Consider the following 25714-nt stretch of genomic DNA (forward strand, 5'->3'; position numbering starts at 1 on the left):
GATATGGATCGTTTTTTTAATGATGTTTGAATAAAAATAATGGCTAAACAAATTCTAGTAGAATCGTTAATCTTTTTAATTTTAGTTAATTTATGTTTTCTGGATATAGAGTTACAAAGAGATAGATATGGTGTGATAAACGTTGTATAGAAGGAGGAAGCGCCGTAAATTATATCATATTCCAAGAATGCACACGTGTAGAGGAGCAGGCTGGTTTTCAATGCTATCAATAAGGCATCAATTAATAATCGCTATCATTGACGTAGTCGGTAAGCAAGTGGGCCATGTTATCTCATAAATTAGACGCTCCGTAAAAGATTTGTTCCGTAATACGGGATAACGCATAGACCAATAGTATATCCACAGTTACATTTATAACGTAGTTCACGAGCAAGCTGGCCACCCGAGCATCCTGGCTACCTATCCCGCTACCGAGGCCAAATAATGTAAATTACTCAACCACGAATAGTTGCATTTAGTGTAGTTATCTACTAGCTAGTTGCCTGCCGTCTAGGGCACGTACGCGCAGTGTGTTCGGTTGAAGTGCACATGCTACTTACGTGGTGCTCGCTGCGGTCGCTCGACCGCTGCCTCTACTGCCCCCTCTCCTACCCCTATTTGGGCAGCTTGTGCATAAAAGGCCCCTTCTGCTCCTAATAAAACACCCCCTTTAGCTATATATGTGCGCTTCTTTGCCCTCTTCTATTTCTAGCGCTAGTTTTCTATACGTAGCTTCTTATTTTTGCTTATAAGCAGCATAGCGCTTAATATTGCTATTTTGCACCCCTTAATAAGCTAGCCGAGAGCTTATTTTATTAGACTCGGTAGGCTATACGTACACTACTAGAGATAGCGCTTTAGCAAGACTATCTACTTCTATAGCTTAGTAATATTATAAGGTGTTTTAGCTACCTAAGATACGTTTAACGGCGGACGGCGTTAAGGTAATAGTATCTAATATTTAGTATACAGCTGCGATAGTACGTAATTAGGGCTATATAGAATAAGGCTAGTAGCTGTAAATCCTACCTATATATTATTTTAATGCAGCGCTATTTACCTAGCCTGCCTATATAGTGGTAGGAATTCGCGTTTATTAATATAGTTAACACCGCGGCCTATAAACTGTTTAACGCTACGTCTATAGGCCTACTTTAGCGCCGAGAAATAGCCTATATTAAGCGGCTGCAGTAAATATAATAAATACGCCGGTATATAGATAATAATAATCTTATAATCTAGGCAGAACTAGTTAAATTTAAGGTTAATATAGCTACCGTGGCCGTCTAGTATAAGCGGCTTATTTAGCCCGAAACTATACCCTTAACCCCTTCCTTTATAAAAGAAATTAGTATTATAACAGAGAACCTTATATAACTATAGATAAACACTATCTACTAAGTTAACGCTATATATAGGGACTAGGCCTTTAAGAAATATATACAGCTAAATCCGCAGTAGATCTATATACTACACCATCCCTAGATTACTTATGCTACGCTACTTACACTAGAGACCTAAAAAGTTAGTAATAACCTACCTAAATCCCCTATAGAGAACTTAGGCCCTATATAGCTATAAAGGAAGGCTAAAAATACTAGACGCTACACTAAACTAATAGACTAGAAGGATAACTTATAAAAAATAGAATATAAGCTAAGGAAGATTATAAACCCTATACCGCAAAATACGGCCTAATAAAAGTTTGTAAAGAAACCTACGGACCTCCCACTAGTTAATATCTGCTATATTAGCGCCGGAGAATTCTACTAGAACTTAGTCTAACCTAATACCGTTACCTTTACCACTAGCTTATATAAAATTAATTAAATAATTAAGGAAGAGGAAAGCGAGCTTAGTAAATAGGGAAGTAAGCTTATAGATAAGGAGCTAGTAGAATAGAAACTACCCTATTAGTACCAAAAGTTCGAAAATATATTCTCTAAGGCAGTATCTGTTACGGCACCGTAACGCGTAACCTAGACAGGGAGCCTAGTTAGGGGTTCGGCTAAGGACTTGGCGTTATAACGCGTATATATTACGCCTCTACCTCCTATATATACCTCTCCTCTTTTCCTTAGCTTAGTATCTTTATAATACAGCATTCTACAAGCTTTAGTTTAGAGGCATTTATACGAGCCGTAACATTATACTAAGCTCACCCTATATTGCCTAGGAAGGCCTTAATAATATCCCACCTTATAAGAAACTTCGTCTATAACAACGCGTTAACGCGCTATACTTAGACACTAAAACAACTCTATATTACCTAGGAAGGCCTAGATAATATCCTACCTTATAAGCTAGATAGGACTAGACCTATACCCCCAGAATTAAAACTAAAGCGTATAATACCGATAAACCCTAAAAAGCTAATAATAGTACCTAAAGCTAGCTTATCTAAGAGAGCTGCCTCTACCTAAGAGGAACCTAAGATCCAATTAGGATTAGAAATTAAAGATAATAATAATATCGTAGACGTACGGGAGTAGATTTATACCCTTATAGCTAACCAGGAAGCTAATTATTTAAAGGTAAGAAATATATAAGAGACTCTATAAGAGATCCTAAAAAGCCTTAAGGCCCTATAAAATAGCCCAACTTCCCCTTTTTAAAGCCCTAGCTAACCTATTTACTCTACTAAATATAATATACTAAGGAGTACGGATATAATAACAAAGCAATTAAAGTCCATTAAGCTCCTTAACCCCCTACTACTATTTAACGGGATAGACCCTACCTTTAAAAATTAGAGGATTTAAGTATAAGGAAAGCTCCGCGTTAACCACAACCATTTTCTTTCTAAAAAAGCTAAAATACTCTACCTCTTTAGTTAAACTATAGGGGACGCCCAACGGCACCTTTAAGCTAAGTTTAAGGACAATTCCCCTGTCCGATTTATATCTATTAATAAGATACTATAGCACCTAGCTACTATTTATATTAACTTAAATAAAGTATAAAATGCCCGGTATAACTATAATTGCCTAATAATAAAACCAAACTAGCCCTTTACTAAATTCTAAACTTAATTCCTATACCTTATAGGAGAAGGCTAAGTCCCCCTTAAAAATTACCAATTAGACTTATACGATAAACTAATAATTAGGCTGCAAGAGAAGATTATAATAACCTTAAACAACCTACCAAACTATAAAAGACTTACGGCTTATTACCTATTATTAGACTTAGAACTAAAGTAAATTAACACTCGCCCTAATTAGTAGAAGCGACCCTAGAACTTATTAACTACACCTATAAAAGCTAAAGTAGGAAGATAAGCTACTACGGTCCCTACTCTAAAAGCGGTTATTACCGCGTATCTATAGGCCTCGCCTAACCCGCTATATACTACGCCCTTAACTAGCAATTACCGCAATACCCTAATTAACCCTACTACGGTTATATGCTATAACTGCAATAAGGATAATTACTTTACCTTATCTTGTCTAGAGCTAAAGAATATAGGTAATATTAAGGAGATAGAGGAAGGAGAGATGTCTAATAAGTTAGGAAAAGAAGAACCCTAGGGAAAGACTCCCCCCTAGGGTATCCTATTAATCTTAAAGAGATTAATCTAAGTTAGTTAATAGGTGGAAAATACTTTACGGTTCTATATATAGTATCTTAAAATAGATATAGTGTTAATATAACCGCCCTTATTAACACTAGAGTAAATAGCTTTATCTTTATAAATACTACCTATATAAATAATATTGCTAAGTTTTTAAATATAAAAGCCATTAGACTAAAGAAGCCTATTTAAATAAAAGGCTATAGCGGTTAGGCCAGTAAGCCGGTTACCTATATCCTAAAGTTATATATCGCTCTTAACAGATAACGCTAGTATAGCATCCCCTTTTACATCCTAGACTTAGGGTCTTATAATATAATTCTTAACTAAAAATAGATATTTTATTTTAATATTTAGCTAAATATATAATAAAGATAGTTTATCTAGCTAGAGGATAGACTAAAATTACCTTTCTTTATTAGGGAAATCTAAACTAACCACAAGACACTAGCCGCAAGGGCTAACTCTACCTATTAGTAGAATGTTAGGGACTGCGACCTAGCCTTCGCCTAAGAAGATGCCCGCCACAAGGCTAGAAGGAACTCTTTTATACTAATAAAGATACTCCCCTAGAGCGCTATAGTTAATAAAGACTTTATATATAGTAGTAAGATAAATAGCGATATAGATAACATCCAAATTATATAAATTTAACTAATATAAAAGAGAACATACTAATAGGATATAAGAGATAACCTCCGAAAGATGCGATAGGAGCTAAAAAAAGTAATAACAACGCCTTTACCCTAAAAGCCCCTAAGGTCCTATACACCCCTATTATTACGCAACCCCCCTATAGTAGATATCGCGGTAATTAGCGCTATAGTATTCTATTGTAATATATATAGGAGGGATAATAAGGTCTTTATAACTAGCTTATATAAAATTAACTAGATTATTAATAAGAGGGAAGAAAAGCCAGTTAAGGAAATTAATAAGGAACTAGTTAAACGCCTCCTCCCTACTACCTATACGGGATATAAGAATGCATTCTTAAAAGCAGCTTTAGATAAGTTACCTCCTTACTAAATATATAATTATAAGATTTAATTAAAAGCTAATAACTTACTAGGATATAGCCCTCTCTACTAATAATTAATAAATAAGCTAAAAGTAATAAAGTAGTACTTAATTAATAACTTTAATAAAGGGTTTATTGAGCTAAGCTAAGCCCCTTTTACTTCGCCTATTTTATTTATAAAAAAGCCTAATAGAGGCCTTTATTTTTATATTAACTATTAAAAGCTAAACGCTATTACTTAAAAGGATCGGTATCCCATTCCTTTAATTAACGAGACCCTTATATATTTAAGCTAGGTAAAGATCTTTACTAAACTTAATATCCACTAAGCTTTCTACTAAATTAGGATAGACCCTATATCTAAAGATTTAATAATATTCTATACCTATTATAGGTCCTATAAATATAAAGTCCTTCCTTTTAAATTAATAAATAGGCCGGCTATATACCAAAGGTATATAAATAATGTCCTTTTTAACTACCTTAATAAATTCTACATAGTATACCTAGACGACATCCTTATATACTTAGATAATAAACTTAAGTATAAAGTTTATATAAAAAAGGTCCTAGAAAGACTACGGAACGTAGGCTTATAAGTTAATATTAAGAAATATAAATTTAGAGTAAAATGTACAAAGTACCTTAGGTTTATTATTATTATAGAAGGAATTAAAGTTAATCCTAAAAAGGTTGGAGTAATCCGTAATTAGAAGCCCCTTTATACTATAAAAGGGATCTAGTCCTTCCTTAGTTTTTATAACTTTTACTACTAGTTTATCTATAACTATAGAGTTATAGCTAAGCCTCTTATATAACTTACCCGGAAAGATACGCCCTTTATCTTTAGTAGTGACTATATAAAAGCCTTTAAAGAGTTAAAAAAGCGGCTTATCTCTTCTCTAATCCTTTATTACTATAACTTAAACCTTAAATTAATATTAAAAACGGACGCTTCTAACGGAGTTATAGCGGGAATCCTATTACAGCTATATTAGGACAGTAAATAGTACCCTATTGCCTTCTTCTTAAAAATAATAGATTTAGCTAAGTATAACCATAAAATATACAATAAAGAAATACTAGCTATTATTTAATCGCTGATCTAATAGCGCGTAAAGCTTAAAGGTATAAACTCCTGGATTAAGATATATATATATTATAAAGCCCTAGAGTACTTTATAACTATAAAGTAACTTACTAGATAGTAAGCCTAGTAGGTTAAAGTACTCTTCTAATTTTTCTTTATGATTATATATCGTTCTAGTAAGTAAAACTCTAAGGCTAATACCTTAACTTAAAGAGAATAAAATATAGGACCCTAGGATAAGCTAAAGACCTAATACCGGACGCGTGCGTTCCTTTATCCTAAATAGCTTAACCTATAGATTCTTAAGGAGCTAGACTCTTAGTAAAATAAGCTAGTATTAATAGAGAAGTTCTTAAACAAATTAATAGGGCTGATTAACCGCCTCCTAACTATAAACCGTATAGTTAACGCCCTAAAAGCCCTCTGTAATTAAGCTATAAAAAGAGACCCTAATTTTAGAATAGAGGAAGAATTACTCCTATATTAAGAGCGGCTTATAGTCCCTAACGTTAATAATCTATGGATTAAACTAATTCGCGAAGCCTATTACTAAGTCTCTACGGTATACCCTAGCAAGAACAAGACCTATAAAATTATTAGCGGCCGCTACTACTGGCCCAGAATAGCTATAAATATTAATCGATATATATAGAACTGCGGTAACTACTAAAGAGCTATAATCCTATAAGATAAGACCCTAGGATTACTAAAACCGCTCCTAATACTAAAGCGCCTCTAGTAATATATCTCTATAGACTTTTATAAACTACCTATAAACCGTAACAGATATAATATAGTTATAATCCTAGTTAACCGCTTTAGCAAGCACCTATTCTTAATCCCCTACTATAAAAATATTAATGCTAAAGAGGCGGCCTGGCTATATATTTACTATATTTACTAAATTTACGGACTGCTAAATACTATTATATCTAACTACAGGCCGTAGTTTATATTAGCCTTCTAGAACGAGTTTACCTAGATCCTAAGCATTAAGCTAAAGCTCTCTATAGCGTATTACCCTTAAATAGACGGTTAGACAAAGATTATAAATTAGTATTTAGACTAGAGACTCCGGCCCTTTATTAACTACTTCTAGAATAACTAGTCTAAACTACTCCCCCTAATAGACTATACCCAAGCAACCCTACCCTATAACTCTATAGGGGTTGCCCCTATTTAGCTAGAAATAGGCTACTTACCCTATATAAGCTTTAACTAGAAAAGACTAAAAGAACCCCAGACTATATATAAGAAACTATTTTATAGTAAGGCCTAGTAGTACGCCAAACGCTTAAAAGAAGCCTAGATGGTAGCCCGTAAGAACTTAGAAAAAGCCTAAAGGTTAATAAAATAGTAGGCGAATAAACACCGCCAGGAACCTAACTTTGCCCCTAGTAATAGGGTTTAGGTTATAATAAAGAATTAGAGGACTAAGCGGCCTAGCCGTAAGCTAAACTACTAAATAGTAGGACCGTATAAGGTCCTAGAGAAGGTAGGCAACTTATATAAGGTAAAGCTCCTAAATTCAATTAGAGTTCACCCTATTTTTTTACTAAATAAGTTATAGAAAGCTATAAGCGACTTATTACCCAGGTAGAAGAACAAGCCTCCCCTACCAATTTAAGTTAGTAGCGATAATAAATAGGAAGTTAAGGAAATATTAGTATATAAGCTAGTATAAGAAGCGCTAAAATACTATATCTAATGGAAGGGCTATAACCTAGGCCTAACTTAGTACCCCACTTAGAACTTTATAGGCTATCCCTAAAAGCTTAAAGAGTTCTATAATTAATACCCTAACTTACTTAGACCCCTAAAGTACCTAGACGAGTGGATAGAATGTTAGTATAATAAAGACGATAAGTTACCGGAAGAGTATAGAGATAAGAACGCCCTAAGGCCTAAGAAATAAAGCCTACTATAATATACGGCCACCTAGATTTACGCGTTATATAAGGCCTTTAGATATTTAGGAACTTTAACCGCTGGTTAAAGTTCTCTAATTAGCCAGATCCTTGCTAAGAGTTTTAGCGGCTACCCTTTCCACTTTAGCGCTTCTACGTGACCTACGGTCGCCTTATATACTTAGTCTAAACGCACTTACGTCTCCTTTTCTCTAGTTCTACTTTATTTTTAATAAAGCCTAAGGGCAGGCTTTCTTTTAAAGGGGGGGTAATGTTATAGCACTGTAACGCGTAACCTGGATAGGGAGCCTAGTTAGGGGTTTAGCTAAGGACTTAGCGTTATAACGCGTATATATTACGCCTCTACCTCCTATATATACCTCTTCTCTTTTCCTTAGCTTAGTATCTTCGTAATACAGCATTCTACAAGCTTTGGTTCAGAGGTATTTATATAAGCCGTAATAGTATCTAATATGCTTCTACCTTACTAACTATATAACTATAAGATTAAGATTAAGCCAGATAAGGAAAACGTCCTTAGCTATACCCCCCTCTATAAATAATCTATTGCCGAATTATAGGCTACTGTCACGGCACTGACCTAACACGTTGTTATGACTTAGTGTTGTTATAACACGAGCACAGACCTAACCCCTAAGCGACGTGTATATATACCGCTTCACCTCTTACATAGATCCTCACACGACATCGTTTGTCAATTATACACAGTCATCTCATACATCGTACCTTGACCGTCGGCACGTATTGTGACAGCTACTAAGAGTACCTTATTAATAACCTAGTAAAGGGGTTTATTAAGCCTAGTTAAGCCCCCTTTACCTCCCCTATTTTCTTTATATCTATATTAACTACTATAAACTTAATAATATAACCTCTAAAGACTGTTATCCGCTACCCCTACTTAATAAAACGCTAGCCCAAATAAATAGAGCTAAGGTATTTATAAAGCTTAGTATCCATTAGGCCTTCTACTAAATTAGGATAAACCCTAGATTTATAAATCTTACTATATTTCGGATTTAATACAGATTATATAAGTATAAAGTACTTCCTTTTAGACTAATTAACGGACTGGCTATATACCAACAATATATAAATAATATACTCTTTAACTATCTTAACAACTTCTATACGGCCTACCTAGATAATATTATAATTTACTCTAAAAATAAGTTAGAATACAAGAAGTATATCTATAAGGTCCTATAACGGCTTTATAAGGCCGGCCTCTAAGCCAATATTAAGAAGTTAAAATTTAGTATGAAGTATATAAAGTACCTAGGGTTTATTATTAGTATAAACGAAATTAAAGCAGACCTAAAAAAAACGGCTATAATTAATTAGTGGAAACTACTACGGACCGTAAAAGGGAGCTAGTTATTCTTAGGCTTTTATAACTTCTACTAACGCTTTATTAAGAACTATAGCTAGATTACTTAGCCCTTTAGCTACCTTACTATAAAGGACCGGCCCTTCTACTTTAACACTATATATAGGCAGGCTTTTAAAAAGCTTAAGAAATAACTAGTCTCTGCTCCCTTACTCGCCCACTTTAACCTAAAATAGCCCTTAATATTAAAACCTGATACCTTAGATAGTATTATTACTAGCGTTTATTCCTAGAAGCAGACGGACAGAGAATAGCACCCTATTACTTACTACTTAAAGACTATAGTAAATGCTGAGCTAAACTACCCCATCTATAATAAAGAAATATTAACTATTATCTCTAGCTTTTAGTACTAGCGAGTATAGCTAAAAGGGACCCCTAAACCTATTTAAGTAGTTTTAGATTATAAGGCCTTAGAATATTTTGTTATAATAAGAGCCCTTACAGCCTAGTAGCCGCGCTAGGCGGATACCCTATCTTAGTTTAACTTCCTAATTATATATAGGCTAGGCGCTACTAACCGTGCAGACGCACTTATAAGGCGTAAATAGGACTTAAATAACTAAACGGCCGCAAAAATCTTATTACGGATATAGATGCTACTACGGCTAAAATACCTTAACCCCCTAAATATGGATGGAACTAAGTATAGGCCCTTTAGACACTAAGTTATACCCTATTAATTCCATAGAATTTAACCTTATTAATGAACTGCTATAGGCAATCCGTACGGCCCCTTCTCTATAAAAGTACCGTAAAAAGATAAAGGGCGTTTTAAGCCCATGGTCCCTTAAAAACGGACTACTTAAGCACTATAAACAGCTAGTAGTAATAAAGGAACAGAACTTACGGATTTAGATTATCGCTAAAGCATATACCTAGGTCTCTACGGCTTATCCTTAAAAAAAACACCTATAAGATTATTAGTAACCGTTACTACTGGCTAGAAATAGTTATAGATATTAACCGTTATATACGGAACTGTAACAACTACTATAGGTCTATAATTCCACGAGATGAGACTCTAAAACTATTAAAACCTCTCCTAATACTAGAACGCCCCTAGTAGTATATCTCTATAGATTTTTATATACTACCTCTAGACCGTAACGGATATAATATAGTTATAATCCTAGTTAACCGCTTTAGCAAGCGCCTGTTCTTAACCCCCTATTATAAAAAGATTAATGCTAAAAAGGCGGCCTGACTATATATCTATTACGTCTACCGAATTTACGGACTGCTAGATACTATTATATTTAATTATAGACCGTAGTTTATATTAGCCTTCTAAAACAAGTTTACTTAGATCCTAGGGATTAGGCTAAAGCTTTTTATAGCGTACTACCCCTAGATAAACGGTTAGATAGAGATTATAAATTAATACTTAGACTAGAGACTTCGGCCCTTTATTAACTACTTCTAAGATAACTAAAGTAAACTACTACCCCTAATAGACTACGTCTAAGCAACCCTACCCTATAACTTTACGGGATTTATACCTATCTAACTAAAAATAAGGTATTTACCCTAAATAAGCTTTAACTGGGATAGGCTAAAAGGACTATAGACCGTACGCAAGAAACTGTCTTATAAGGAAGCCTAGCAATACGCTAAGCGTTTAGAGGAAGTATAAACAGTAGCCTATATAAATCTAGAAAAGGCCTAAAAATTAATAAAATAGTAGGCAAATAAATATAGGCGCGAGCCTAACTTTACCGTAGGTAATATAGTCTAGGTTAAACAAGGAACTAGAAGACGAAACGGCCCAGTTATATGCTAGACTATTAAATAGTAGGACCATATAGGGTCTATAAGAAAATAGGGAACTTATATAAAGTAAAGCTCCTAGATTTAATTAAGGTTTACCCTATTTTCTCGCTAAATAAGCTATAGAGAGCTATAAACGACCTATTGCCTAGATGAAAGAACGAACCCCCCTTACTAATTTAAGTTAATGGCGATGACAAATAGGAAATTAAAGAAATACTGGCCTATAAACTAGTAAGGAAAACGCTAAAGTACCGCGTTAATTGGATAGGCTATAACCTAGATCCTACCTAGTACCCTATATAGAACTTTATTAGCAGTCCCCATAAGCTTTAAAATTTTTATAGCCGTTACCCTAATAAACCGGGACCCTTAAAGTACCTAGATAAGTAAATAGAGTGCTAGTATAGTAAAGACAATAAGCTACCAAAGGAATATTAGGACAAGAACGCCCTATAGGTGTAATACGGATATAAAGCCTAAGGGCAGGCTTTACTAGGGAGGGGGGGGGGTTAATATTACGGCACTGGTAGAAAACGGCAGAACTTAGTTAGTAGAACTTAGTAAAACTTTGTAATTACATAACTAGAGGACCGTATAAAAGAAACCCTACTTTAACTAGCGCTACTCCTCTTCTCCTTTCCTTTCTCTAGCTTTAGATTCTCGTTTATAGACAATCCAATTATATAGGCTTATACACGTCCTCCCTACTATGCTTATACCTTAATTAACTAAGTCGCTAACATTAGGAAGGTTTTTACCTATATCTAGACTAGAGAGTTGTTTAAGACTAAGTAATTATAGAAAGACGCATAAGTTATATTAAGGGAGCATTAATTATAACGTCTAAAAATCTAGAAGAAGGATTAGAGGGCTAGAGACAAAAAAGATAGATCTTAGTACCCGTAAATAAGAGACTAACGTTTAGATTAGTAAGATAAAGATTTAAACTTAAGAATAAGGATAAGCTAAAAGTTAACCTAAAGTACCTAGCATATTATACATTAGTTGTGACGGCGCTGGGGCACTGCCCCTATAACGTCTACATACAGCCTAGTTAGGGGCTTGCTTAGAGACTTGGCTCGTGTATATAGACCTATTCTTTCCTCAACCTTCTTCTACTCCTCAGCTTAGTATCTTTATAAGATAGCATTCTACAAGCTTTGGTTTAAAGGCATTTATATAAGCCGTTATATTAGTATAGATTGCATATATAGATAATATATACAATATATATAAGAATCTAAAAAAGAGAATCGTAAGTACCCTATAAGGATATATTAGGCGCTAGATAAGCAATAGTATAAAAATACTAAGCATATATATGGCTGGCATCTAGCGGAAGTTTAGGAGTTAAATAACTTAATATTTTAACTAGGAAGATTCCTTACAGAAGAATACTTAGATAGATAATAGTAGTAGGAGTGCCTAAAGAATATATATTTATGGTATATTAAGGATAAAAAGCAAACTAGGTACTAGCTAAAGAGTAAGCTAAGTATAATAGGATTAAGTAGCTAATAGTTAGGAAAAGTGGAGGTCTACGGAACCAGAGGGTGCTAGTAGTAGAGCCTTAAACCCTTAAAGGAATTTAAGGATAATACCTAAATTTATAACTTAATTGGTAAGATTAATAATTTAAAGCATTAATAGATAGTGGAGTAATACAGAACTATATATTACTAGTAGCAGTAAAAAGGATAGGGCTACCTCATAGGTAAATAAAGCACCCTTATCTACTAGTTACGATTTTAAAAGATCTAATAACCTATAGAAGAGGCATTATAAACTTTAAAATAGGACTTATTTAGATAACTATTAAAGGGAGATAAATTAAGATGTCTTTTAATATCCTACTATTAGGAAGGGATAAGGTAGTACTAAGAATGCCTTAGTTATAGAAATATAATCTAAAGATTAATTAGGTTATAGGTTAAGTTAATATTAGAAATATTTAACAACGTAACAGGCGTATAGCTACTAAGTTAGTATAGTACTAAATTAGAGCGATATATAAGGAAACCGAGAAGGGGTTATCCTATATACTAAAGAGATACTATAAGTATAGTAAGAAGCTATAGAGCCTAAAAAGTAAAAAGCTATTAAAGTATATAGCATAGGACTATAAGATAGAATTAGAGCCAGAAATAAGTCTTAAGTTCTTTCTAATCTATAAACTAACTAAAAAAGAGTTAAAAGTACTTAAAGAGTTTATCTAAGAAAATTTATAAAAGGGTATATTAGACTATTATAGTTATTAATAGAATATCCATTATTATTTATACTAAAGAAAAATGGAAAGATTAGGCTATGTATTAACTATAAATAGTTAAACAGCATTACTAGAAAGGATAGGTATTCTTTACCCTTAATTAGTAAGATCTAGGATAGAATAGGTAATACGTAAATTTTTATAAAGATAGATCTAAGATAGGCGTACTATTAGATTAGGATTAGGGGGGGTAATAAATAAAAGGCAGCCTTTAGGTTAAAGGAAGAACTGTATAAACTATTAGTTATATAATTTAGACTTATAAACGCACTAGTAATATTTTAAAAGTAAATTAATATTATATTAGGAGAATACTTAGATAAGTTTATTATATTATACCTTAATAACATTATTATCTACTTAATAACTAAGGAAGAATATAGAGAATATATTAAATAGGTTTTAAAGAGACTATAAAAAGAATAGATACTAGTAGCAATTAAAAAATATAAGTTCTTTATAAGAAAGACCAATTATATTAAATTTATTATTAAACTAGGTTATATTAGTATAGACCTAAAGAAGATAGAAACTATAGTAAGTTAGTAAAAACTAGAAAACATAATATAGTTAAGGTTATTCTAAGAGTTTTGCAACTACTATAGAAGGTTTATAGTATAGTAGTTAAAGAATATTAAACTATTTACCAGGCTTATAAAGAAAGAGGAACTATAGGTATAGAGAAATAAGTAAAGAAAGTTATTTATAGAACTTAAAAAGCTATTTGCTTAGAACCTAATCCTTAAGATTTACTAACTAGGGTTAATAACGGTTATAGAAATAAACGTATTAGACTATATACTAGGAGCGTATTTACTATAAAAGTACGGAAATATATAGTATTTAGTAGCATACTATAGTAGAAAGATAACACTACTAGAGTTAAACTATTACATTTATAACAAGGAGTTATTAGGTATAGTTATAGTACTTAGAGAATAAAGAGCATTCTTATAAGGTATAGAGAAACTATTTATAGTTAAGATAGATTATAAGAACCTAACGGGGTTCCTAATAATAAAAGAACTTAATTAAAAATAGGTTAGATAGGTAGAGATACTTATAAAATACCATTTTAAAATTTAATATACTAAAGGAACAGAGAATATAAGAGTAGATATATTAAGTAGGAAAGCTAAACTATAGAATAATAAGAAGCTATTAGGGGCTATATTATAAAAGGACAAAGACGGGTTAATTAGATATAATTATTTAAGAATTACTATAACCTAAGAGTATAATTTACTAGAGAGTAATTAGGTAAAAAAGATTTAAGAAGTATAGAATAAGGATCTAGACTTAAAGTAATATAAGAATTAAGAAGTAATGTATATACTAAGAAGTATTATAAAAGAATTTATTAAAGATTTCTATTAGGGAATGATATAGGGATATAACGGGGCTATAGGCTTAGTATTAAGACTCTAAAAGGAGTATATTATTTAAGGAATCTAGGGCGTAGTAAAAGAAGTTATAAAGGAATATCTAAATTGCTGAAGAAATAAGTTAATAAGGTATAAGTCGTATGGGAAGCTATGGCCTATTAAAACACTAGAGAGACTATAAAAGGTTATATTATAAGACTTCATTATAAAGTTGCTAAAGTTAAAAGACCCTATTACTAGATAGGAGTATAATGTAATCCTTATAATAGTAGACAAGTTAACTAAATAGGGCTACTTTATAGCATACATAAAGGAAATCTTAGCAGAAGATGTCGCTAAAATCTATATAAAAGAAGTGTTTATAAGATATAGAGCACTAAGTAAGATTATATCGGATAAAGATCTAAGATTTATAGCAGCATTTTAGGAGGTATTCTTAGCGGAATAAGGAGTTTACGTAGTAATATTAATATCGTATTATCCGCAGACAGAGAGTTAAATAGAAAGATTAAATTAGATACTAGAGTAGTACCTAAGGTATTGTATTAATTACGCGCAGAATAATTAGGTATTGCTACTACTAGTTATATAGTTTATATATAATATAATACCACAGGAAGGTATAGAGATATTACCTTTTTAGGTATATTATAAATATAAGCCTAAAATATTATTATTACTATAATAAGTAAGGAAAATAAGTAGTACAGCTAAATAAAGGATGGAGACACTAATAAATCTTAATAAGGACCTCTATAGCATAGCCAAATTAGTATTAAAAAGGATATAAAAAAAAGTACTATAATGTTAAGTGTTACGGTACGTAGGTAGTAGCTACAGAGCGTATATATTTAAGGAGTCTATAAGACGTTACGCGATCGATTATAAGGGTTAAGGGCGTAAGAAGGTAATATACCTACGCGTAGCTGATATAAGCTATACGCGAGGTATACGCAAGAGCATGGGGCTCTCCTATAGAGGCCCCTACGGTAGAGTTCCGTAACACTACCCCCCCTTCTATAAAGGTAGAGCTCTAGCGACGCTATGGTTACTATATATATATAAAAGGGACACTTAAGGTATAAAAAAGAAGAAAAAAGGGGAGTATTGCTAAAGGTTTAAAACAATATTATATGATAAGGCTTGGTATCTAAGAATCCGACTAATTAGATAACTTTAACTGCCGGTTAAAGTTCCTAGACATCTTAACGATATTCTGGTTATATAATCGCACTTTACCGTAATTTGACGGTAATTTGCCCTTATATGGTAATATATAACGGTTTAACTCTATAAAGGCTCCTATAGAGGATTGGGTATAAAATCTCTGCTTAGGCCTAGTTTCTATAGGTTCACGTAGTAAAAGTCGCTAATTAAATCCTTTATATTTTTAAAGTCTTCCTATAGTTGCCATTCTGGCTAATTTATATTAAATCCTATATATATAGCTCTATAGTAAAGTCGTTGTCCTCTGCCTTTACTAAAGTATTTAGAGTTAATAATTTGTTTAACGGTCTACTCCTTATAGTTCTCGTCTTTATTCTTATCTTAGATTAGTACTAGTAGGGGTTTAGGCTATATCTACCCTAGTAAGGGGTTAGGCTAATAGAGGTATAGTAGCTATGGGTAAAATATAGGCTATATTCTATAGGTGGCTAGAGTAAGTAGGAGTTCTAGCTTATATACAGCTCCCCTATTAATAACTTATTTAATTAAATAGGGGCTAAGGTTCTTATAATTAAGTGACTTTATAGGCCTCTATATAGAGATATTATATATATCTAGCTATACCTAGTCGCTAATATGTATCTCTGGTAGTGGCGTTTTATAGCAGTTAGTAAAGTAGGCCTACTTTACTTAAGCCTAGGCCATTTCTCCCTTATAGTAGTTAAGTAGATTTTTTATATGGTCTATATGCTAGTTAATAAGTAGCATCTTAAGGCGTTTTCTATATAGGAGTTTCTTATTAATAGGTTCTGGTGGCTCTATACCGGATTAGGGGTAATAACCCTTATTTACAAAAAATAGGGTAAGTCCTATAGTAGTTAAGACGTAGTTATTTACTATAAATTTACCTAGTAGGAGGTAATCTACCTAGTTATTTTAACTATAGGCAACTACCTATTATAGGTACGCTTTTATACTAGCATTAGCGTTTTCTAGTTACCTAGTAGTTTTATAATAGAAGAATATAGATATCTTAACGGAGATACTAAGGCGTTAGTAGATTTATCTCTATATATCGGAGTTAAATTATATACCTTAGTTGGACGTAATTAAGTTAGATAACCTATATAGTTAGTAGACTTTATAAAGGAAGGCGTTAGTAACATCGCTAATAGCTACACCTTTAGTTAGGACGTAGTGGCGCTCTTTTATAAGTCGGCATATTATTATAAGGATATTCTTATAGGTACGGCCATGTTATTTATAGGGTAGTAGGTTAATAACAAAATCTATAGTAATATCTGCCTATTATTATATAGGTACTAGTAGAGGGTACAGTAATCCTTAATACTTTGTATTAAAGGCCTTAGCGCGCTTATAACCGTAGTAGGCGCCTATAAAGCGTTTAACGAAGTCTATTATTTTTGGCTAGAAGTAGTATTAGCTAAGAAGCTTATAAGTTCCTCCTTTGCCTAGGTAGCCGCTTAATTAGAGGTTATAGGCTATTTAGATTAGTTGCTGTTATAAATTTTCTAAGTTAGGGATAAATAGGCGACCTCTATAATAGAGCCTATTCTCTTTTACTTTTAAGGCTGCTATATTAATCTAGCCTAAGCTTTAAAGGTTAGTGGGTAGCGTACGGGCGTTAGCAGTCTTTATAGTAATAAGTTAATATAGTAATAGGTTAATAGAGGTATTATATGCCGTAGTAATAAGTTTATTAATTTTGGGAGGTAACTATAGTTCTATAGTATGAAGCTAAGGTATAGTTAGCTCTATTGTAGGTAGTATGCCTAAGGCCAAATTTCGTACTTTTAGGATCGTCTATTATTGGAACTAATTATAGGGGTTATCTTTAGACTAAGGAAGGTCTTGCGAGCGGCATATTAGGTTATTAGGCTTAGTACCTTATACTCCTAGTTTATATATAATCTTAAAGTTAAAACTAGAGAGGAACTCATTCTAATATACTTAGCATTAGTTTAGCTACTTTATAGTTATAAAGTACTTAAGGTTATAATGGTCCGTAAGGACTTTAGTTGGCTAGTTAGGCTCTACTAAGGAGAGTTCTAGTCGGAATTCTTTAAACGCTTATATAATTATAAGGAGTTCTTTATTATAAATCTTATAGTTACACTCTTATAGTATAAGCTTAGATAAGTAAAATGCGACTAGGTAAAGGAGACTATCGTTACCTATCTAAAAGAGGACGCCTATATTAACGTGGTCTAAGGAGTTGGTTTTAAGATAGAGTTATTGTCCTAGTATAAAGTAAGCTAGGATAGGTGCTTTAGTAAAGGCATTTTTAAGGTCTTAAAACGCCTTCTCGCATTTAGGCGTCTAGGTAAAGCGTAGGTACATTTTTCTTCCTTTTACAGAAAGGCCCTTCGTTTGCATTATTACTATAAGTGGTGCTACTACGCTTAAGAAGTTATATATGAATTTCTAATAAAAGTTAGCGAAACTAAGGAAGGCTTATACGTCTTTAATACAGTTAAAGGCTTACTATTTAGTAATTATATATACCTTCTTGGGGTCTATATAGACACCCTTAGTAGTAATAATTAGTTTAAGGTATTTTACTTCTATAACTAAGAATTCGCATTTCTTTAAATTAATATAAAGTCCTACGTCCCTAAGACGCTGTAGGACCTTTTAAACGTGTTTAGTATACTTAAAAGGGTTATTACTATAAATAAGTATATCGTTTAGGTACGTAGAGCAGAAGTCGTTAAGGTAGTCCTATAAGGCGTTATTAATATAGCTTTAAAAGGTGCCTAGGCCATTACATATACTAAAGGGCATAATAGTATATTTAAATTGGCCGAAGCGTAATGCGAATACGGTTTTCTATTTATTACCTTCCCGTATTTAAAGATGGTTAAAGGCGGTAATAATATTAAGCTTAGTATAGATTTTAGCTTAGCTAAGCCGCTTAAGGGTCTCCCGTATAAGCGGTACTAGGTATTAGTTTTTAATTATAATAGCGTTAAGTCCTCTATAGTTAATATAGAATTAAATACCTCCTTTTAGCTTCTTAGTAAAAAGGATAGGGGCGGCTACTAGTAATATACTAGGATAAATAAACCCTTTATTAAGGTGCTCATTAATATACTTTCTTATAACTAGAAGTTTATCTTTTAATATTAGGTAGGGTCTCTTATAAGATAGCGTTTTTCCTTATTTAATATTAATGGTATAGTTATTAGGTCGATATAGGGGGAGTATATCTACGCCCTTTTATAAGTATATATTAATAAAGTTATAGTACCTCTTAGGGAGGAGCTTGCGGAGTTCTTTGTTAGTAAGTCCTTTTTTAAGTTTTATAAACTTCTTAAAGTCTAAAGGTAAAAGTCTATAGAGTTCTATAGGGGCGTCATCTTCTAAAAGGTTAACTATGTCTATCCTATTACTATAAAGGATATAATCCTATTCTTTATTAAGCTTATATAGTCGTAATTAGGAAGCTATAGTAACGGTCTAGCCTTTTATATATACTATATAGTAGAAGGCCGCGGCACTTATATAGTAGTAGTTAATTATAGGTGGGGTAATAAGGGGTTTCTTAGGTTAATATCCTAGTAAGTAAATAAAGGCGGCTAGGCTATGTTCTAGGTAAGTCTCTCTATAGTATTTAAAGTTAAAGGTTTCTTTTTTCTTTTCCTAGTTAATAGCGGGGTTATATTATTTAAGCTAGCTTATTTTAAGGATAATAGGGTAGTTAGTAAGTAGTATAATATAAGCCTAAAGCTCTTCCTGGTGCCCGTTTATATCTAAGTAGAGTTATACTATATAGGTAATCTTCTATACGGTATAACTACTATTAGCGAGTTATAGGGCGCGGGCTTTAGTAAGGGGTAAGGTANATAGGTTATAANTANNNANAAGTTANGTATCTATAAATTAGTTAATAGCTCCGCAGTTAATTATAAAACGGCTTTTATATTATTTTATGGTAGTAGTTCCTATTATAGGTAAAACTATCTATTTCCGTCCGTTTATCTTTACTAAGTTATTTATTAAGTAGGCCGATATATAGATCCCTCTATTATTAGGGCGTCCTAACCTATAACTTAGGGCTAAAACTTAGCGTTTTCTGCTTCCGTATCTAATTCTACTACTATTTATAAGGGGATCTTGTAGACAGGGGGCTATAAGGACATGATTAGAACAGGATAGATTAGTGGGAGAGACAAATCCTTAAGGAGGTAAGGCTTCTGGGATTGTGGAGACTATATACTACGGGTACGTGCCTCTAGCACGTAACCGGTGACCATCTAAGGGGCATCTAGGGGTTGTCCTAAGGGCAATCCGAGGTGTCCGTAATAATATCCCTTACATTACCCCCCCCCTTCTTACGGTCGGCCCCTGATCGCTATTACCTTATAGTAGGGAGATTATAAGGGCTCGTCCCGGAAGAGGTTCGGAGAGGTATTAGTATGCCGCTGTATATTATCTATCTATCTAACCCCTGCTTTAAACTCCTGAAAAACCTTAATAAGGAAAAAATATAACTAGAGAAAAGACGTAAGGATTGCTAGGAGACCTATTAGAAGCCTACTAGAAGTATACTAATAACTACCTGGGCTGATATAGGGATTTTTATATAACTCTGCTTCTAAGCCTTTATGCCAGTCTATAATTAATTACGAGTATTATAGGCAATTTAGTGTTTTAGTATAGTTCCGTAGAACCTTTTAGTATAGGATTTAACGTACAGAGCCTTAGCTTGCCGTTGTCTTTAACTGCTAAGATATAGTCTATAATTCTTTCTTATAATCCTTTTCTTATAATCCTCTGCGTTACTAACACATTACTTCCACATTTACCCTTAGGCTATTAGATGCGGTTAAGGTATTAATTAGTTAGTTAAAGAGACTTATCTCTTAAGATTTAGTGTATATGCTTTTAAATCTAGTGGTCCTATACTATATATTTAGCGTAGCTCTACTACCTAGCAAATAGGGACATTTCGCGATAGTAATTATAGCTATTATGTAATTGTTAAGAACGTCTATAACGTTATTCTTTAATACTATAGTATTGTTTTAGGTCTAATTTAACCTATATACGTCTTTAATTTAATGTCTTAATTGCCTTCCCCTAGCCGCGTAGTTAGTTTTTATAAGGAAGTAATAGTTAAATAACTTATACGCGTGTTTTCTTTCTTTTAAATAACGCTATTGTAACGGAGTTATATTAGTAAGGTTACGGCTATTTACCGGAAAGATAATAGACGGTGAAGTATAAAAACACTTTGCTTATCGAGCTTAATCCTTTTCCTTAATACCTTACTTCCCATTATTAACCTTCGTCTAATTTGGACATATCTTCAATATATCATTAAGATTTTCTTCTTTTTCATTATTAATTCAATATGCCTCTTTATTCTCCTGCTAACTACTCTTTTAAGTAAATTCTACAGCCTATCTTAGCCCTACCTTTGTATATAGAATCCTAACCCCCACTAACCTATAACTAGTGCTAGTCCTACCTAAATGATTTTGCCTATACATCTTTAAAAGACTAAAAATCTAATAATAGGATTCTAAAGGCTTACAATAAGACGCACTACATTAGATCTAATACCTTTAGTCCTTATAATTAATGCATATATACTAAGAGCAGTAGTTACATTAAGGTGAGTTTTTCTATCCTTAATAGATTTCCATTGCTAACTTTAGGCTTTAATAGCCTGGGCCTAAGTAGCGACGTTTCTTTAATATCCTTGACTACTATATTGCCTAGGCTCTCTCTTATTTCAGCGTAAATACTAAACAACTTAGCCGAATTCAAGACTATACTACGGCTATCTATACTGCCTATAATTCCTAGCAAGCTAGCTAGTAACGCCTAATATAAGAGTAAGGTTAGTATACTAAGAATAGGGTACGTAATAGGGGTAATAAGAAGAAGGTTGCTGTCTACTATAGGAAGGAGTTCGCGTATACGCGTTAAGTTTTAAAAGAGCATAATATAATACGGTATTAGGTAGGTTACCCTTTAGGTACCTAGCAAATAGGTAACTAATAGTTACTATAGTAAGGTCTTAGTAGTTCTAAACTATACTAGCCAGCCAACGTCTCTATTCATTCTAGGCTTAAACGTGTCTTTATTAACTATAAGCTTACTCCCTAAAAGCTTTATTAGTATTAGTTTGGACCTAATATTGGTATTAAGTGTTTAAGAGTCTCTGCTCTAGCTATACCTTATCGTCCTGCCCCTATTTTCATACCTACCTATACCCTTACTAAGGGTTCTAGTTTTTATTCTCGTTAGCCATCCCTTAGAGGGCCGATAGATACTAATCCTACTCCTAAGGATAAGGCATAGTGGCTTTTCGGATTGGGCATTTGTGGTTTAGACTTTTAGGATTCGTTCTTGTATATAGTAGCAATTAAGGACCTTAATTAGGTGCTCAAAAAGGCCTTATAAGGCTTTTAGAAAGGGCTTAGAAGCCCTAAAAATAATATTCCTAGTATAGATTAATAAATAGGAATGCAATTCTAGCAAAATGCCCTATTAACTCTATGCTATATACGTAAAAAGGCTAAGGACCTATCCTACCTTAGGCCGTAGCCCTATCCCTATAGTTTCCGGAGCCTATTTATTCTATATCCAATTTAACCTATTTACTCTTTTCGCGAGCTTTCTTTATAGGTCGCGATAATACTATAGTACCAGAGCGCTTTCTGCAACTTGTAGATTATAGACCTTAGTCCTAATATTCTTTTAGAATATCTTTGTAATAATTAAGGTAATCCTCTGGTTCTTATATAGAGTCCTTAGTAGGCTAGCCTAGCCATTTAACTTTAAATTAAAGCTTGTTCTTAACAGACTTATAATATAGTATAGCTTTAACCTCATACCGCTCGCCCACTACCTTAGGGTATTTAATTAGGCCTAGACGGAAGTTCTTTTCTAGTGGTAGTCTATGCTATAGCTTTAATAGGTTTATATAAAACACTAGATGTATATAGGCTATAAATAGGGGTAGCTGAAGACGGTAGGCTAGCTTACCAATTTATTCCTTAACTTAGAAGGGACCTAGGTAACTTATATTAAGCTTCTTTAATAGTTAACAGATCTTAATATTTGTTAAATGTAATAGAACCTTATCGCCTACTCTAAAATGCTTATCTTAGTGCTTACAGTTATACCAAAGTCTCTATTAGTCTTAGGCATCTTATAGGCTCTGCTTCGCATACTTCTATTACTCCTCTTATTCCTAAAGGTATCCTTATACTCTTTAGTGGATATCCTTAAACTTCCTAGTAGGATCCTATAACTAATTATACGGCCTTAGCTAGTGATTATTAGGTATACTATTAAACCCAAATAATTAGACGCTATAGGTAATCTAGATTGGTGCATACTTATATAATATATATTACTTTAAATTATAAGCGTACTCTATATATAGAAGTAGCTCGCACTAGTTATCTTACTAGTAGTTTAAATATATCTATAGGTAAGACTCCAGTTCCTAATTCTGGCGTTCCGTTTGCCTATCTATCTATAAGTAAAAAGCCGTACTATAACGGTGGTCTATCTTTAAATAGAAGTATAGATCCGACTAATACTGACTTATAAAGACGCTGCCCCTATTAGTAATAATAGAGTGCGGCTAATCTACTTTAAGAAAGCATTTCTCCTTAATTAGGTTAGCAAGCTTTTATATATTAATTATCTTATTAACGGGAAGGTATTAAACGTACTTTAAAAACCTATTAATAAGTATAAGGACCAAATCGTATATTTATCCTTGGCTATCTTTAGATAGCGGGAGATCCGTAATAAAGTCTATAGCGTAATATTGCTATAGCTTACTAGCGGGGGGAACTAATTTAAGTAGACCCTATAACTTATGCCTGCGGATCTTATATACTTAACACTTCTTATAATGGCTAATATACTCCTTTGCTTCCTAATTAAGCCTTAGCCAATAGTATTTGCGTTAAAGTAATTCCACTATCTTTACTTAACCATAGTGGCCGCCTAGAGGATTATCGTAATTCTTTATAAGAATCTTCTATTATAGATTTGCTTCTTATAGCACCTAAACCTTACTACCTTTACGCAGTAGGCCTATCGGGTCTAGTTCCCAATAATAGCACCTAGCAGTTTCCTTTCCGTCACGTTTCCAGTCTACTTCCGCATTAAGGATAGTATAGGAAGCGTCCCTCTATTGCGCCTTATGGATAAGGTCCGTTAACCTTTCGGATAGTTTTTAAGTAAAAGCTATTTTATCCCGTACTGCTTTAAGTATAAGACTAAATAGTACCATAGATCTTACAACTCTTTAATACGCATACGTTAGGAAGGCCGCTACAAGGTTAAAGTCCTTTAGTTATTATAGGGCTCCGAGTTCCAATTACTCTATAGCTTCACTATTAGCTTAAGGGGATAGCTTAGTAATTAGGGATAGTGTATTACCAGGTTCTAAGAATATATTAGGCATATCCTGTCTAGGTATATTTAAACCCTTATTGGCAATAAACCGGGTACTAGCTAGAACGTTAATAAAAACCAATAGGGCTTACACCGCCTAAGACTTAGTGTATAAAGCTATAGGTACTTAAGCATTGTATACCTAGAGCTTATTCTATAATATAGGGAGTAAGATATCTATTATCTGTTTTCCTTCTCCCGTTTTAAAGCCTTTAGTATAGTCTAGCCGTTATAACGGTTTATTAGTAGGGTTGTTTTTACCTAGCTTATATTTAATCTTAAAATTAAATTACGTAAGCTCCTCTACCTATCTAGCTTATTAAGGTATAAGCTCCTTTATAGTTATAAAGTAGCGTAGATTATGGTAATCTAAGAGTACATAAGTGGTATAGCTCGCGTGCTTAAGGTAGTGTCGCCACTATTTAAAGCAGTTAACTATAGCTAGCAGTTCCTTATCGTGGGTATAATACCTAACTTTAGGTCCCTGGAATTTTCTGCTATAAAATACTACTGGTCTTTAATAGAGCTAGGTAGCGTCCGGATGCCTATTAGGTTATAGTAGGATACTAATAAGGGCAAAATTCGATACATTAGTAATTATTATTAATGGCTAATTTAGGTTAAAATGCCGCAGTAATAGAGCTTCTGTAAACTATACGCGAAGTTCCTAAAAGGCCTTTTAAACCTTTTTAGGCCATAACCATAGCTTATACTATTTAGTTAGTCCCTTTTTAGTTTTCTTCCTTACCGCCTTTAAGCTTTTTACTCCTTAGGTTGGGTCTTAGGAAGCTTCCGTAATATAGTTAGATAGGTATTAGGTAATATCCGAGTAGTTATAAATAAAGCGCCTATAGAAATTAGTAAAGCCTAGGAACACCTAAATATCCTAATAGCTCTCTAGCTCCGGCCACTTCTAAATTATCTACACCCGTACTAGGTCTATAACTATACCTATAGGCGTTATAATATAACCTAGGAACTCGACCTGCTTGGTATTAAAGATATACTTTAACGCCTTGGCGTAGAGGCCCTAATTATCTAAACGTTTCAGCACTTCGCGGACGTGTTACTCGTATTAATCCTTATCTTTTAAGTAGATTAAGATATTATCTAAATAGACGACGTATATATAGTCAACTAGTCCCCCTAAAGCTCTATAAATATACAATTAGAATATCGTAGGCATATTAGCTAGCCTAAAAGGCATTACTAGATACTTAAAGTGGCCGTAACAGGTCTTAAAAGCGGTCTTTTACTTATCCCCTTCTTTAATACGGAGCCTATAATAGGCGTCTTGTAGATCCAGCTTTATAAAGATCTTCGCCCTAAATAGTTAATCTAGCATTTTACTAACTAGTAGTAGTAGGTAACGGTTTTTAATTGTAATCTTATTAAGACCGCGATAGTCTATATATAGCCTTATAGTTCCATCTAGTTTTATAATAAAAAGGATTAGTGCGCCTAACGGCAACTTACTAGGTCGGATCCACCCCTTTTTTAGTAACCCATCAAGGTATTCCCGTAGGATCTTAAGCTCTTTACGCAAGAGGTTGTAGATAGGAAGGTTTAATAGTTATTTACCTTCTTCCAGATTAATTATATAATCGTACTCCGAGTTTTATAGTAGGACTTTAGCTCTCTTACCCAAAAATACCCTTAGTAAGTC

General features: G+C 33.2%; 1 protein-coding gene across 1 annotated transcript; it reads left to right on the forward strand.

Moving 5' to 3' along the window:
• Positions 1-8636: 8636 nt before the first annotated feature.
• On the forward strand, positions 8637-13591 carry K441DRAFT_559832 (uncharacterized protein; the record flags this gene model as incomplete). The annotated part of the gene is made up of 2 exons (XM_067643473.1): positions 8637-8813; positions 13472-13591. Coding segments are annotated over 2 exons (297 nt in total), but the record flags the coding sequence as incomplete, so codon positions are not given.
• Between the last annotated feature and the right edge of the window lie 12123 nt (positions 13592-25714).

This window comes from Cenococcum geophilum, assembly GCF_001692895.1.
Source record: "Cenococcum geophilum 1.58 unplaced genomic scaffold K441scaffold_20, whole genome shotgun sequence".
Taxonomy (NCBI): Eukaryota; Fungi; Ascomycota; class Dothideomycetes; order Gloniales; family Gloniaceae; genus Cenococcum; species Cenococcum geophilum.